Source organism: Antennarius striatus, chromosome 4, assembly GCF_040054535.1.
Source record: "Antennarius striatus isolate MH-2024 chromosome 4, ASM4005453v1, whole genome shotgun sequence".
Classification (NCBI taxonomy): domain Eukaryota; kingdom Metazoa; phylum Chordata; class Actinopteri; order Lophiiformes; family Antennariidae; genus Antennarius; species Antennarius striatus.
The window spans coordinates 15742781-15760471 of NC_090779.1; the positions used below are offsets into that span (position 1 = coordinate 15742781).

At 41.4% G+C, this 17691-nt stretch overlaps 2 protein-coding genes and 1 pseudogene across 2 annotated transcripts; all 3 read left to right on the forward strand.

The window, feature by feature from the left end:
• LOC137593446 (profilin-2 pseudogene) lies at positions 1 to 420 on the forward strand (annotated as a pseudogene).
• A 2225-nt stretch (positions 421 to 2645) lies between these two features.
• On the forward strand, positions 2646 to 2918 carry LOC137594295 (acyl-CoA-binding protein-like). Its single transcript, XM_068313691.1, has one exon. It carries the CDS (start codon positions 2649 to 2651, stop codon positions 2916 to 2918), a length of 270 nt encoding a protein of 89 aa, XP_068169792.1. The 5' UTR covers positions 2646 to 2648.
• Positions 2919 to 8348: 5430 nt separating this feature from the next.
• On the forward strand, positions 8349 to 17666 carry ldha (lactate dehydrogenase A4). Its single transcript, XM_068312028.1, has 8 exons — positions 8349 to 8495; positions 13903 to 14028; positions 14420 to 14537; positions 14648 to 14821; positions 14908 to 15081; positions 15252 to 15369; positions 16272 to 16395; positions 16493 to 17666. The coding sequence occupies exons 2-8, from the start codon at positions 13903 to 13905 to the stop codon at positions 16655 to 16657; spliced, it is 999 nt and encodes a 332-aa protein (XP_068168129.1). The 5' UTR covers positions 8349 to 8495; the 3' UTR covers positions 16658 to 17666.
• Positions 17667 to 17691: the final 25 nt, after the last annotated feature.

Consider the following 17691-nt stretch of genomic DNA (forward strand, 5'->3'; position numbering starts at 1 on the left):
ATGTCTTGGCAAAGCTACGTGGAGAACCTGATGGCCGATGGCAGCTGTCAGGATAGCGCCATTGTTGGGTATACAGATGCCAAATATGTTTGGGCAGCACATGCCGGTGGGATGTTAAACAACATCACGCCTCAAGAAATCGATGTCCTTATCGGTAAGGACAGGGTGAGCTTTCACACCTATGGTCTCACTCTGGGCTCAAACAAGTGTGCTGTCCTCAGAGACAGCCTCCAGGATGACCAGGACTGGACAATGGACATCAGGACAAAGAGCCAAGGAGGAGAGCCTACATACAACGTCTCTGTGGGGAGAGCTGGAAAAGCATTGGTTCTTGTAATGGGCAAAGAAGGGGTCCACGGAGGCGGATTGAATAAGAAGGCTTTCTCAATGGCGCAATACTTAAGGGATTGTGGGTTTTAATGTTTTCAAGCTCACTTAGATTAAATCGAGGAACAAAAAGAAGAGAAAAGAAATATTTCAAAATGACTCCTGCAACCATGTTTCTCTGAATCATGGATCAGCAGATGAAAGAATACATACTCCATCCATCCTCTTGTAAGAGAAGATGATCTCAAAAGTCTTGTTTTCAGATGCTTATCTGCCTTGCGGGTCATGGGTCTGCTGGAGCCTATCTCAGGCGAAGTACACCCTGCATGAAACACCAGCTCATCTCGAGGCCAAAGGAAATAAGACAAACAAACAAATGTGCACAATCACACTAACATTCACACCTATGAACAATTTAATGAGACCAATTCACCTAAGCTGCATCTTTCTGGAACTGGAAGCCGGAGAATCCGGAAAAAAGACACGGCGACACAGGGAGAAAAAAACTCCTCACAGAAACACAGAACCTACCCACTGCACCGCAATGCTGCAAAATATGCCCTACATTTATATAAATGTATACTTATTCATAAATACTGCATTTCACTAATAAGTATAACTAAACTATGAAAAAACCCATTTCAGCTATGCTATGGCTAGTTTAAATGAATGAGATTCCTTTTTGTATTTTTAGCATACAATCCACTCTACAGAATGACCATGACCTTCACTGTTTGGTAGCTTTTCACTGTAGTGCATAGATTAAAAAATAAATAAATAAAAAGGCCATATGACATGAGCACAGTAGACCCATCAAATGTACTAATGCCTTTAGGATGGCTCCCTCTGCTGTCAGATACTTGAATTTCACCAGTGGTCGCTAATTTGATATACGTATGTATGTTAGGAGATTAATACAAACAAAACTATGGAGAAGCTGGACTAGGTGAACCTTATAATAAAATAAGACATTTCTGCAAGAACTTACACATCTATTTTAAAAAATTGTTTCATATATACGTGTGTGTATATATATATATATATATATATATATATATATATATATATATATATATATATATTGTGTGTGTGTGTGTGTGTGTGTGTGTGTGTGTGTGTGTGTGTGTGTGTGTGTGTGTGTGTGTGTGTGTGTGTGTGTGTGTGTGTGTGTATATATATATTTATTTTTATTTTTATTTTTTTTTTGGAACACTACAAATATAGTTTTGGGCTCCCTGTTGAAACTGCTGCCCCTGCGACCCTACTCTGGATAAGAGGTGGAAGATGGATGGAGGATGGATGGATGGCGTCACATGCAAGTGCAGTGGCTCCTCCCTCACTACAGCGGTTTTTTTTGTGCTTTTCTTTACTGCCTGTGGGTCTGAGAGGATTTTAATTTCATCTGTGCTGTATGCACATTTATACATTTGACAAAGTTGACTATGACTATGACATGAGATCTGATTAACTGAAAGATGATTTTAGATCCTTGGTGTTATGCCACTACAGATTGCTGTAAAATCACAGGTTTGCATGAAAAAGACTCATAATGGCACAGCCCTTCACTAAGGAAAATAATTTTCTCTGTTACGTTATTGCACATAAAAGAGACTATGATAGTTTGATCCTCATGACATCACTCCCTGACCAAGAAAATCTGTAGCTAGAATTTGAAATCACACTGGCTTGATTCTTTGTATAATAAGTATTCATGAAAATTACATTCCACTATTTTCCTCAGGATCTAGCAGAGTAACTTTTGAGGATGCATCAAATTTGACACCGACTTGAATCAACACAGCAGTCTCAGCTACAATTTTCTCAATCAATCAGTTTTTTTCCCTTTTCTTCTTCTTCTGGTACACACTGGACAATCAATTAATCCTGGTCATGGAAAGACCAGAACCCTGTCAGGAATTATTGGACTACATAGAGGAGGAACAACTATCAGACCATCAGGCTAAAAACATCATGAGGCAGTTGGTTGCAGCATCCATTGACATAATATCCAAGGGAGTTTGCCACTATGACATGAATAGTAGAAACGTCCGTGTTGAACTATGTTCAGAGGTTCCTCGAGTGAGAGTCATCGACTGCGGCCTCAGCTACTTCTTGGGGGAGATATCTTTCACCAACGATAACCAGCAACAGAGGCTGGACTGGGCTGAGAAAATTCTAATCTGGCATTTAATTGAAATTCTTGAAGATATCGTGCAGCAAAGCTACATTTCCACATAAAGTCTCTTCTTCTTCTTCTTCTTCTTCTTGTAAACCTGACTCCTTCACCGTCTACAGAGAGGTCCGAGAGTCTTCCACCAACTATGGCTGATTTACAGGACAAATTTCTTAAAGCAGCAGAAGAGGTGAAGGTGCTGAAGATGAAGCCCACTGATCAAGACATGCTGGTGGTCTATGCTCTGTACAAGCAGGCCAATGTGGGTGACGTCAACACAAGTCGTCCAGGGATGCTTGATTTCACTGGAAAAGCTAAATGGGATTCCTGGGCAGGACAAAAAGGAAAAAGTAAAGAGGATGCCATGAACGACTATGTCACTTTTATTGAGCAGCTGAAAGAGAAGTACGGGATATGACGAAAGATGACCTTGTTCTATATGGCAACATAGCACTGGCCGAGATCAACCTGTCGCTGTCAAACACTTTGAGACCTGTAACGTGTCCATTCATGACATGTGCTTACCCTGTGGATGACAGTACCAGTAAAGTAACATTGACTGAAATTTCCACTGATATAAAATCAGACATTTCTGCAGTGAGTCCTATCATTTCTACATAAAATTACTTTTCTCCTCTTCTTCTTCCTTTGATCTTCTTCTGTGAGAAGTGCATGAAGTGAGTGGGAAAAACTGCTGAGTGGTTTTCAGCGCTTTTTTCTATCTTTATGTTTTTTCTTTATGTTTGCATTCTTTGTGTATTGTTAATTGGGTTTGTCTTGAGTGTTTAGTGTCGTTTATTGTCAGTTTTTTGTATGTTTTTTTGCCGACCAGGCGTGTGCCGGTTGGCGGCCACTCAGACGACAAGGAGCCACGGGATCGGGGTGGTGTCCCCCTGCAGCGTGGAGGAGGTCGCACTAGCGGTGGGTGATGGTATTGGGTACAGTGCACTGAAGTCTGCCGGCCGGATGAACAGAGCAATTGTCATGTTCGTGGAGAAGGTAGAACAGGTAAAGTTACTGGTGGAAAGAGGGATAAACGTTAACAGACTGTTTGTACCGTTTCATCAGTGATGACTTCCTGATTAGAGAACAATCTCCACACGGGAAAGTTGTGTCGCCAATTACCAAAGTCCCGTCGGGGTGTAAGTCCCCGCAGCTGACACATCTCTTGTGTCACCGCCGACAGGATTCCATGATCCTGAACAACAGGGTGGAGGAATTTACCTACTGCTTTGTTGGTAAAGTAGACAACTATGACTACGCCACCTCCTCTCGGCTGAAATGTTTTGGCTGTGGAGAGGAGGGACACATTGTCAGCGTCTGTCAGAGGCGCATCAGCGATGCTCCGCGGGACCCGCCCGGTGACACGGCGGTTCCCACCGCCGCCCCGAGGCGTCCCGTTCCGGCGCCGAAGCATCGGCGACGCGGAGCAGGGAGACGCTCCGAGGAGAGAGACTTGAGAGTCAGGTGCAGGTAGGAGCAGTGATAACCAGTAATATCGTCGAGGTGAGGGGGCGGAGTGAAGGTGGGACAAGTGAGGATGGTGGCAGGGTGGCTGAGAGAGCAGGTGGAGTGATGGGTGGGGTGGTGTCCAGTGAGTTGGGTGAGGTGACGGTTGTGGTGGGTGAGAATGGTGGGCTGACAGGTGAACAGGGTGAGATTATGGAGGTGGTAGGTGAACTGGGTGAGAAAGGTGCACTGGGTGAGAAAGGTGCACTGGGTGAGACTAAGGTGCTGACAGGTGCAGTGGGTGAGAATAGGAGGGAGAAGGGTGATAAAAGTGAGAATGTTGAGACAGGAAACCAGACAGGTACTGAAGCTGTCACAGACGACCATGCGTCTGAATGGATTCCTGCTCCTACTAGGCGGCGTGGTAAGCGGAAGAATGTTTTAACTGTTTCTAACTTATTAAAAACAGAGCCACATCAGAATCAGTTTTTAATTTTGATGAGGCTGACTGCTTTATTATATTTCCTATTTAGTTATTTTAAGGTTCTTTTAACTTTTCCTTCATCATTGATTCTTTTAGAGTGGGGACGTTAAACGTAAATGGAGCCAGAGAAGAAAGGAAAGGGGCACTGGTTTTTGACACAGCAAGGAGGAAAACTATTGATGTTTTGTTTTTACAAGAAACACACAGCGGTGAGAGCAATGAGGTGGACTGGATGAAAGGGTGGGAAGGCCAGGTGGTCCTGAGCCATAACACCACGCTGAGTGGTGGAGTGGGTTTCCTGTTCTCTAGAACTTGCAACCCAACATCTCTGGAGATCGAGCGGGTGCTATAACTGTGGAGGCAAAGACTGTCCGGAAGGGAGAGAAGCCTCCTCCTGGACTATAGTACAGGGACTGTGCCTGGCAATAAAGATCCTTTCCCTTTCCCTGAGGTCCACATCAGTCCCGTTTGGAGAGCTGGAGGGTCCTCTCCTCGGAGATGAACGAGAAATCAGCATGCACACAGCCAACAAAAAAATACTGTACTATACTGTATTAAATACTGTGTAAAAGTAAACAAGAAAGGACTGTGTGACAGAGCGCCCACTGCTTGGGCCAACAGGATGACGAGAAATGGACTGGACCCACAACGGAGACTTCTATACAAACCTCCCCTCAAGAAAAAATCAGCCGACCCCCAGTGGAGAATTTTACACGGTGCCATCGGTTCCAATGCTTTTATCTGTTTTTAACCCTGCTGTGTCCAGCCAGTGTCCCTTCTGTCCCCTTCGTGAGACAGTCTTTCATGCTTTTAGTGAGTGTACGAGACTTGCAGTACGCTTCACTCTTTTAACAAATGTTTCTAATTTGTTCAGTGAAAATTTTAAAATCAGGAAATTTATTTATGGTGCTGGGTACAAGAAATCGAATCAAAGAAAGTGGCTGCTTTTAAATTTTATCTCTGGAGAAGCAAAACTCGCAATTTACGTGACCAAAAAGAGGAGAATTGAAAACGATAATGTTCAAGAAGCAGCTACTGTTTTTTGCTGTAACATCAGATGTCTCTTAAAACTAGAATTTGGTTTTTACAAAATGACAAAGAGCTAAATAACTTTAGGAACATCTGGTGTCACAAAAATGTCCTATGCACTTTAGTTGATGATCAACTCACTCTTGCCAATTTCCTGATAAAATTCACTGATTTTTAAATTGTTTTTCTTTTTATTGGTTTTTAGTATTTTTGAAGCACTTTAGCACTTTCATCTAATGTAAACTTGTAAAATGTTTGAGTGCGATTAAAGTGTTTTTTGCAACAACAAAAAAAATCTTTGTTGTTGTTATTATTATTGTTGTTGTTGTTTGCTTTTTTATTTAACTAACAGTAGTGAAAATGTGTAACCTACTGAATGGACATAAGAACTAAGCAGATGGCAGTATGAGAGCTCATGTTTAATAAGACCACTTTACTACAGGACTGAAGACAACATGCTAGTTTAAGCACAAGTTGCAAAGGGTCACATATTAGTTTACTTGAACCCCACTGTAGAATTTGGTCATAAAACTTTTTATTAATCAATGTGTCATGACTCCTGTCATTACCGGAAATCTTTTGTTTGTTTTGCCCACATGTGTTTTCTGCCATTGACGTCTCCTGTCTTTTCCAGAGAATTCTTCTCACCCCTACATTAACTCAGCTCCTGCCTTTCATCTGTGTTGGTCAACCACCTGCTGCTCCTCCTCCAACCAACCACCACCCCACATGTACAGTATTCTGTTCATATATATGTACCAGTGACGTGCAGTCAAGGGAAGCAGGTGAGGGTTGGCCTCACCTACCATCATAAAAGAAAAAAATGGAAAATGGAAAAAATAAATGGTTATATTTATTCTATGATGTGTATTACATAGTTATTTTCCGCTTAACGTTAACAATTTTACATTATTTTTACTCAGAATCGCTGAATTTTCACATTTACTACTGAAATACTGAGCAGAGACCTGCGGTGAGGCACCAGTCAGCCGAGCCTCACCATGGATTGATCAATGGCTCCACTAGATGTGCTGGCATGCTATACAGTCAGACCGTAATGCTATCTCTCTATATGTCGCTATTAAAATATTCAAACACGTTTGCTCTATGAACTAAATTTCCATAATTTAGCTAATGTATATAATGTACAGTATTTTTTTGTCAACAACTGTATGTGTGTAACGTCTTTGTTGAGTTGAGCGGTCCTGAAACCACTGGGAAAGGGCACAAAGGGAGGGCACAAAGGTAGAGAGTAGAGTATAACTTTATTTATTCCTTACGGAGGTTCCATCAGGAAAATCAATTTCTCCGTCGCACACAGCACAGTGAGTACAAAAACACAGAAAAAGCACGCAGAAAGCACCAGCACATAGAAAGTAGCACAACACCAAATAGAAAGATGAATAAATAACCCATCAAGTAAATACAAGCAGAAAATCATGAATAGGTATAGAAATAAAAATAATAATAAACAGGCCTACTTAAGTATAGAGGATTTGGCGGAGGATTCTTCCTCGGCCGTAGAAGACATGACAGCAAACTACAATGTGTACTCAGCGAGTCAAGCTCAGCCTTTTCATTTGTTTACCGCTCGCCTTGTCTTACTATAAAAATGGAGGATTACATATCTCAAGTCAAAATTTATTAGATGCTTTTGTTGAAAAGAAACTGCGCATGGACTTCATTTATAAGTCCAGCAATGAACCTCACCGCACGTCACTGATATGTACCTGTACATATACCTGTCCCCCTCTCCAGCGGGCCTGTTCATTTGACTACCATGTTCTGATTAAATTTGGTTCTTGGATTCTGCCTGTTCACCTGCTCCCTGTCCAATCTGTCTGCTTGATTATTTAATTACCAGATTTCAGCCTGCTTATTATTAAAACGGTGGATTTGGACTCACTTCTCCTGTTTTGCTTTTGGGTTCTCCCTGCCTGCCCCATGATAGAATGATTTTTAAAAAAAGTGTCCTTGATTTTGTTCAAAATCTATTGAATCCAGAGATTGAATTTCTTTCTTTCTTTTTGTTTGACTATTGAATGGAAATCACATGTGATGCAAACTACATGAAACTGCAAAGTCTTGGAGCACAAATCACTTGTCTCCCTTTTTGTAAAAAAAAAAAAAGAAAGAAAACAAAGGGTATGTTGTAACTAATACGCAGTTGTTACGTCTTTTGTCCGTGGATCTGACAATCAGAATAAGTAAATTTCACCCATACGTAACGAAAAAAGGTCATAGAAAAGTTATGAACTGAGGTCATTGTATCGTAATGACATGGACCAGACAGCAGGAGGCGCTAATAATCTATCGACCCATACTTCCGGATGGTGTTTCCGCTTTAACGCATATAATTTGTATATAATTTTGTATTTACGTATTACAAAAGGTCCGTAGACGCTAACTCTTCCTATTTGTAATTGTAACAACGCATTAATGTGATTTTGAAATTATTTCGTCAAATAGCCTCCATTTGTTATAAACGTTTAGCAAAAAACGTAAACCTTCCACTCAGAATCAAGTTGCATCGATCACCACGGTCAATTTCCTAAATCCAAAATATATTGGGAAATATTTTCATCCTGAGTTATATTTGGTAACGCGTGTTCGTAATTTAAAATTTTAATGCGTAAAAAAAAAAAAAAAAACCCCGAATCGTTTTAAACGCGTTGATGTAGCTTCAGTGGAAGAATCGCAGATCACCATCGGAGAAATTATTTATGTGTACCTGTGTGGGTAACCAAACCCGGGTCGTGAACTTCAGATGTGTCAATCGTGGAATTTTATTTTTTTTAAAAATCACCTCTGTAACTTTTCTCGACTATTAACCGGAAGCGCACAGTTCCACTGTCGCATCCGGCTTCGGACGTGACCCGAAACACGCGCATACGGTCTTTCCACAATGCGGCTACGTCACGTCTGCCGGGGGTTCGCCTATAAAAACTGGTGGTCCCCTCTCAGCAGCACTACTGCGGAAGACCAGCACAGCTGACGACCAGACACATTCCCGCCATCCTCTACAGCCTGAAGGTAAGAATATCCATCTGAACATCGACGTGAGTCGAAAATGTGGTTTGGCGACAGATACCACTTATTCTGAAGCGTTTGCTGTTACATGGTGGGGGGGGGGGGGCACCAACCTGATGCTCTGTTCATGGGGAGAGGAGAGGGGTGTGTTACCATCAGTAGCGATAGTGTTCATTGTTTTGTTTTTTTGAATTTCCATCCTGGATTTCCTGCAATATACTGCAGTAATAGTTAAAAGAAGGAATTTTAAGTACTATCATAAATAAATAGATTTACCTTCTAGATATCAGAAATTGCATGTCACATGTGACAGACACCTACTGTACACGTGGTTTGAATCTATTTTATTGTCCACGGATTCCCAACCAGACAGAACCCTTAGCCTTAACTGAACCTGAGACAGGAGATTGTGACCCATGGGGATTCAAACCTCTTAGTGAGGGCAGTGTTCCAGGGGCAGAAATAGAATCACTGATAACCAGCGACGTGAATCTCTCCTTTATGATCACGCCTAATTCTCCAATGATTGATCCAGTCTAACACTTTCGGAGCATTTTATATTTTCCGATTATTTATAGGTGAGGTGTACAGTTTCATGTCTGAGTCAGTAGTAAACACAGAAATACACAGAAACAAAACAGTGTCATCCAGGTGCTGAAACTCATCTAGAAAGGAAAATTCCAGCATTTATTTCTGACCGTTTCATAAGAGTCTTCCTCGACATTCAGGAACTACTTGGCAAAATATAAAACCTGTTCTCAGTGGCCATCAGGACAGGTCAAACCAGATCTGACTCTCAGCTGTGACATCTGACACCGGGGGGGCTGAGCCAAGAACACCCCCACTGAAGCCCCCCACGCTGATCAAATCATGTAAATGTCATCAACTACTGTTTTAGTTTTCCACTTGTGCTCATGTGTATTTATATCCCGATCTGAAAATGAACAGAACTAAACTTGATTATGATTGATCAATAGACACTTTTATAATCCTCATGTAATGCTTCAACAGTACTTTCGCTTTTACGGAAATATTCATAGAGGTCTGGTATTCTGGTCTCTGTTAAACACCCACAGGCCCGCAAACAAACCGAGAGCCCTCTTCTTCTTAACCGCAAACCGAGCTCACCCCGAGTAGATGCACGTTTACCGCATCCTAATATTATGTGCAAACCCGCTCTGGAGAAGCCTTCTCTCCGGTGTGATGGACGGTGTTGCGGTGCATCATCGATGTGTGTGTGCACAACAAGCCGTCGGTCTTGCAGGAGTCGGTCTGCAGCCATAGCTGTCTCACCCGACAGCACGAGCACCGGCGTGTGACGTCACAGACGGTGGTCCGTGACTCGGCGCGCAGGGGGCTGGAGCGCTTTCCTCAAGCACTGGTTGTCATGGACACCGGGAGAGGCGCTGAGAGGCGTTGTTCTCTGTTAACCATTTATGGAAGCAAACACGGGTAGAGAGGGGGAGACATGTGGAACAGATGCTGCAAGTCAGGAGAAGTTTCAATGATAACACACATTATTTAGTTTAAATGAAATACACCAGATTGCCTTAGTCATCGTCGAGATTACAGACGTGTCCTTGCTGTTAACCGGAGTTTCATAAGGCTCTGGTGGAGGTGAACGCAGCCTTTGTTCACGTTTATAAAGTCCTTAACCTATGCCGAATTATTTGCAGGCACGGCTTTACTCTAAATTAAATGATATAGTTATTGCAAATCATGTAAATCGAGGATAAACGCAGTTTCCTGTTAAAATAAGTGTATTTTAAACGCGATTCGCTTCACTCTACACGTCCGTGGGACCGTGGGCGGAGTTTCGGTAAATTTAGTGGTTTTTATCTGTGAGACCCAGTGGGGGGTCTCTGGACGACTGCAGGGTGTCGCTCATGTAAAACAGGGGGGGGTCGAATTTATTATCTTCGAGGGTCACAACAGCATAATGGCTGTCCCTCACAAGGCTGGCTGTAACTTATAAATGTAACTCAATGTAATGTAAAATAAATCCAACTACTACCTAATGTTAAATAACTCTGAATTTATTACTTATTCAAGTTACAAACATTACAGTTACACAGAAACACTATGTTTGTTTCTGTTATAACATAACTCATTTTTAATTTGTCAGGTTATGAAACCCACAGAACTCCATCAATCAATGATCAAACTATCCAAGTGAATAAAAAAATAATAATTCAAACACAAGTCAGGGCGTTAACGTTGTTCACAACGTTGTTGAGTTAAATTGGACTTAATTGTGGGAAATGTAGTTTTTGGTCAAGACACACTTTTGACCCGTTTATTTTTAGACACTCTGACCTTTTATGCTCTCGGGCCACATAGAATGATGTGGTGGGCCAAATTTGGCCCCCAGGCCTTGAGTTGGACACATGTGATGTCAAAGATTTATCGATAATTGAAACGATAAGTTCTAACGGTGACGGTATATGACTCGAAACTACATCAGGGTGTTTGGGGCTTAAAAAGGGGGTTTCTGATCATATGAAATAGAAACAGAAATTAAGCAGTACTAAAATGAAAAAAAAGAAATCATGGAAATTATTGAGTAAGTCTAGGGCAATTGCGTCACAGTATTGCGAGAATAAAATTCAAATTCTAACAAAACATTGATTATTGTAATTATAAGAAGTTAGTCTTTGACCAGGGAGTCGTACAATTACAGTAATCTTAATTCTAACCATTGACATTTCTTTTGCAGTTGCGTAATTCTTGTAATATCTGGCTTTTCCTGATGTTATTGCATAATATCGATTTACTTTCGTAAGGTTCTCACTTTGTTTTCATGGTGCTGTGTGTTTTTCCCGGTCCATGTGGCTCCAGCATTCTGTGAATAAGGAAGTTACCTGGAAATGTTTTTGAAGCCCTGTTGCTCCAGCCCTGATGGAAACATCCACGCATTTTGAATCTCTTGAAGTGTTACAAAGTTGTTCAGAATTACATTTCGGACGTGTGGTGCAGAGAAAACGATATTTTAATAGCCAGTGGGTGGATGTGGGAGGGAAGCTGCTAGTTTTTCCAAGTGGATGAAACATTTGAAGGTTATGTCAGGACAACAGTGACTGCAGTGTTGAGACTAATGGATAAATTTGTCTGTAATCAATCAATCGATCGATCCTTTTAATAATTCCTGTAGGGAGTAGGAAAATGAATTTTTTTCCACTCCAAATATTTGGTCACATATATATTTCTATCAATCAAGTCCGTACACACACAGACACACACACATGGGGCCTGTAGGCAAGCCGATATCTATTTGATATCTGTTATGTCCTTATTTAATTTAATTAAAATGAAATACTAACCATTAAATTATTCGGTTGGGTTCTGTTGGGTTTCACCGTGACAAACCTATTTGGGATTAACAAATGCACGTCACCATCCTTTTCAAACTGTCAGGAAGGTGTTCTTAGGTGATCTGGCTGTGAAGTACTGTACTTTCAAAGCCAGATCACCTACAAAGGTGAAGAAGAGTCAACCTTTGTAGCAGAAGGAACGACTCTTCATCAGCTGCCCCACGCTGCATACTACAATACCATTCACTCCCAGTGTTCGGAGCTGCATTGGTAGGGGCATTTATTTTTCAGTATGAACAATTAAGTGTAAAAAAAAAAAGACAAAGTAAATAAATATGACAAATATAGTATATCATATCCTGTATCTAAAAGTCCTGCATAAAGGAATAGAGCACCCATTTTTCCATTTAGCTTGCTATCTAACGAGTTATGTGAGACTGTTGCTATGCTGTCATTTTGTCATGCTGTTTGTTGCTGGTGATGGGATGTAAAAAACCCCACTAATTATTATCTTCCTGTGGATTAAAATATCCAGCTACAGACAGTCAAGCAGGATTGACCTCTCAATCTCAATCGAGGTCTATTTACAAAATGTAGCTACGCTTTCATATATACTCATTTCAGCAACTACCTTCCTTTATTAGATTTTAAAATATTCTTTATTTGTACATTATATAATCTAAACTCAAACTTCATCTTTAGATGTGATGCCATGTTGATGTGTGAGGCAGGTCCTCAACCTTTACAGGTGAACAACAATTTATTTTTGTGTGCAGAATATCCTGCTTCAGAAAAATCTGCAAAATTCATTTATTGCTTGAAAGTGTTACCCTTTGGACCATCCAGACAGTATGAAGTAAGAATGAGGAAGTACTAACCACTAATGACCGTCATCAACAAAGGCTGGTCTGATAATCAGGAAGAAGGTGTTCTTTTTGCTCACCTAGCTTTAAATATGAAGGACTTTTTGCTGAAAAAGGACAGTCTTCATCATCTCCTTCACTGCTACACACCAAGAAATGGTGAAGGAAAAGAGAGATGGGGCAAGTTATATATGCTAGACTGTGAAGATATCTACTATCAGATCCTGAGGCCAGACAGATCCGACCTAGTGAAGGAAAAATGTAACTGATTAAGGAAGAGGAGTAAGGCAGCTTTAAGGGGTACAAATGGAGGCCATGGATTTTGATTTCCATTCACAGCTCCATGCTAAATTCACCCCCCCCCCCTTTTTCCTGTTATATATCTACTGCTGTCTTATCCAAGAACAGCAGTGCCCCAAACTAGTGTTTAGAATACATGTAGTTCATTTAGACACAGCTTTCACTGCTGGATATCAAAGAGAATTTACAGCTTTCTTATTTTCTTATGATAGACTCCTTTTTCATTTTCTTATGACAGACGATTTTCTGTCCAAGTAAAATGTATTTGTTTAAGCCTGATCATGTTCCATCATGTAGATCTAGTATACTTTAACACAAAACTGTGGTAGGAGTAGGAGGAAGCTGGGGTTAGGGGGTTGTGAGAGGAGGATATACTTGTAATGTTTCCATAATGATGACAGAATTTGGCCTGTGCTCCCCCCCCCCCTTCTTCTGTGTTCATTACGATTTCCTGCCTGTTTTTCCAGAGTTAACCTTCCCCTCCCTATTTGTATTCTCTGCCTTTATCTTTCCAGAGGAATTTTTAAATTATGAATCTGATTCTGTATTTCTGACACAGATATTTGGTGTGTTTACTCTATCTGATTGAATATACTGTATATTCCACTCTGGGTAGACACAACAGACTGACAAAAATGGCTCCGTGTTAGGAGATTTATGGTGTTAGCTGTGATGACGTATGTTGCACAACAATGTAAATAAACTAAATAAACTAAAAATATAGGAAGGTTATATTGAAAATGTAAGAACCTGGGCCTTATACACACAAGTTCAAGAAGACAGTTACAATGTATTAATGACACCATTGTCAATAGACAGATTACTCAACTTTAATCCTCCTTGAAGTGTTTCAAGCTGCAACACTTCCTATTCCCGAGAACTCCTTGCCTGGGCTCAATGAATTTTGTTAACACCGCATCTCTTTCCTGTTCACAGATGTCCACCAAGGAGAAGCTGATCAGCCACGTGATGAAAGAGGAACCTGTTGGCAGCAGGACCAAGGTGACGGTGGTGGGTGTCGGCATGGTCGGCATGGCCTCCGCCATGAGCTTACTGCTCAAGGTGAGTCACAGAAATATGAGAGGTGTGTGAAGAGTAGAGAAAGTGCCAAGTGGTGTGTGTGTGTGTGCGTGGGTGTGCGTGTGCGTGTGTGTAAGGAGTGTTCAAATGATCAAAGAGAAAGTGGCATGGAATAGAGTAGAATGGCAGCTTAAAAAGTAAATTGGTCCTTGTTCAAGTATCCGTGTTGGAACTAAAACTACACGCTGCCTTTATATTTTCCTGTTCTATTCACACTCGGCTACATCTGTCCCAGCTGAGGGACACCAGGTGCTAAAGGAAACTAGATCACATGAACTAATAATGCTGCTGGGCATTATTAAGATGAACAGTGTTCATTCTTAGAATTAATTGTGTGTGTATTGGATGTGTTTGTGTGTGTGTATACAATCAGGATTTGTGTGATGAGCTGGCTCTGGTTGATGTGATGGAGGACAAGCTGAAGGGTGAAGCCATGGACCTGCAGCACGGGTCCCTCTTCCTGAAGACACACAAGATTGTGGGTGACAAAGGTAAGAATGCACGTTCATGAAAACCACATAATGTTCTTTTCATCCTGGTATTCACTTTCCTGTCACAGAAACGGCATAATGTAAAGTCAGGTTTCCCTTCATAAATTTAGACTACAGTGTGACCGCCAACTCCAAAGTAGTGGTGGTGACTGCTGGCGCCCGTCAGCAGGAGGGTGAGAGCCGTCTTAACCTGGTCCAACGCAATGTCAACATCTTCAAGTTCATCATCCCAAACATTGTCAAGTACAGCCCCAACTGCATCCTGATGGTGGTTTCTAACCCAGGTTAGACAGCGCTGAGGGTTACTGGGGAACATTTCTAAACCACAACGAGTGGCATCATTTTTAAGAGTCGTCGTCTCCCGTCTTAGTGGACATCCTGACCTATGTGGCGTGGAAGCTGAGCGGTTTCCCTCGTCACCGCGTCATTGGTTCTGGCACCAACCTGGATTCCGCCCGTTTCCGCCACCTGATGGGAGAGAGGCTCAACATTCACCCCTCTAGCTGCCATGGCTGGATTATCGGAGAGCACGGAGACTCCAGCGGTATGTAGCTACGACTAAAAATAAATTCTCCACCAACATCCTCCACACTCATTTGATGGTTTGGGGCCAGTCTTTTGAATCGACTCTTGCGGTTTTTTTTACCATGACTGGATGTTTATATCATTGTATTTTGAGGTAATTCACTGCTGTAATATGACGGTTCCTCATAGTGCCTGTATGGAGCGGTGTGAATGTTGCTGGAGTTCCTCTGCAGAGCCTCAACCCACAGATGGGGACTGAAAGCGATCCTGAGAGCTGGAAGGAGGTCCATAAAATGGTGGTTGATGGGTGAGCATGAGTTTAAATAATCCCAAAATTATCCTGCAAATTGGCTATTAACATGAAAGTTGATTGAAGCAGATCGGTTGGGTTTAAGGCCAACAATCACCTGCTGACATAAAGTTTAAAATCCAAACAAGTTCAAGTGAATCAAGATCTGACTAGCCTCAGTGTGGAATGTGAACAAGGCATCCGGCCAAAAGGCACCACTGTGTCAAGGGTTGTTGCCTGGCAGCCGGCGCAAGCGCAATAGCAGCGCTATTGTACAGGGAGGGCCCAGTACAATAAACTGTAGAGTAGTGCAGCATTGCTGCATTTTCACTCGCATTGTTCGATGTTTTTTTTATATTTATATCACAATTCCTTTGTAAGTTTTGATGTAACAGTTTGTCATGTAAACTTTTATACTGTATCAATTGTTTTGTTGTCAACCGGTATCTCATACTGGCTGGGTTATAGGGAGGTCAGCCATGTGGAAGACAATAGCTGATGTATCGGAGACGTTTGCAAAGGTTTCAGGATTGAAAAAAAATGTTAAAAGAGGGACAAAGACACAATAGAATCCTGCTCCATCTCCACAACCAGCAGAGGAAAGGCCTTGGTTTTGAAGATATTTATAGAGAAAGAGTGTGATCTTTTATTGATTTTGTACACTAAAGGCATACTTACAAACATGGAGAACATAAGATTATAAATGAGCCTGGACGGTGACAATAAGAACCCCACAGCCTCACCAGATATCATTAGATACTAAACTAGCTTCCAGATGTCTGTGAATTTGGGCTTCTATGAGTGAATTCTTATTATTAAAACATCTAGAAAGAAGACCTAGTTGTTGATCACTTCATTTTGTTTTCATTCCACAAGACACACTTTTTATTTTTTTATTTTTTTTTAAAAACATTTTTTAGGGCTTATGAGGTCATTAAGCTGAAGGGCTACACTTCTTGGGCCATTGGCATGTCTGTCGCTGACCTGGTGGAAAGCATCTTGAAGAATATGCACAAAGTGCATCCGGTGTCTACACTGGTCCAGGTAAGGAGTTAAGTTTATCACACAAACAAACTATACCTCCTTCAGATATCCTAGGATGACCTGTTGACCCTGACCTCACCATGCCCTCTTCTTACAGGGCATGCATGGCGTGAAGGATGAGGTCTTCCTGAGCATCCCTTGCATCTTGGGCAACAGCGGCCTGACAGATGTGATTCACATGATACTGAAGCCTGAAGAGGAGAAGCAGCTGATGAAGAGTGCAGAGACCCTGTGGGGTGTGCAGAAGGAGCTCACTCTGTGAAGAACACTCCTCTGAATTCACTAGTCCACCTTACAACTACATGTGGTTGACCTCCTGCTACCAGGACTCCTACGTCCAAATATCTGAATATCTATAAAGGCCATGTGTTTTCAGCTAAATTAGTGGAGCCTATATTTTATCGTCCATCTTTTTTTTTGCTGCCTCTCACCTGTTCATTTAATTGGGAATGCAAATAGCTTTGGTCTTTGAGCTCAGCTGGTGCTGGAGAGGGGGTGCTGTTTGTTGTACTGTATACACAAGAAAACTAAGGCCTTTAGAAATTGAGCATACACACACCGTGTAGTTCATGTTACTGTGCACTGTTGTGTCTTTGTACACTCCTTGTCTGTAGATTGTATTTATTCCTTGTATTCTGTGATTGTTGCCAGTTCTTCCCGCATGGTCATCTTTGTTGTTTGGAATATAATGGAGACATTCCATTTCCCATGAGGGCTTCCTGTCTACCTACAGTAATAACACCTCATAAAGAATCACTGGGCCAGAATCCTGTAACACCAATGTACCATGTCATTTAAATTAAACACCTACTAGGTGGCGCTGAAGCCTATGTAGACAAACATAGCCATCATTGCACGGACAGAAAGTATTTTAATAGCATTTAAAGAAATGGCAAGAAGATTTCTAGTGAGAGAATTTATATTGTAGCCAACATGGTGACATGTTTGCTTAGCACAGCGATAACAGAGAACCAATGGGAACGAGTGAGCTACAATCATGACCTATGGTCAGGTTATGAATCATAACGAAAGGTAACAATCCTGAAGGTGTTGTTGGCACACCCTTAATACCCTTAAAGGGTTTTTTATTTACTGACCGATGGAAAAGTATATTATTTATAAATTTTAATGCTATTAAAATCTATTTATGTATCAATGTTACATTAGGTATTGTCCATCACTTGCCTCACTAAGAACTACAGCTTCCATGGCAGCTGAATAGTTTATTTGCTGTAACATCAAATAAATCTGCCAGGATACTGATAAAAGTCTGTCCTTTGTCCTTTTCTATATTCG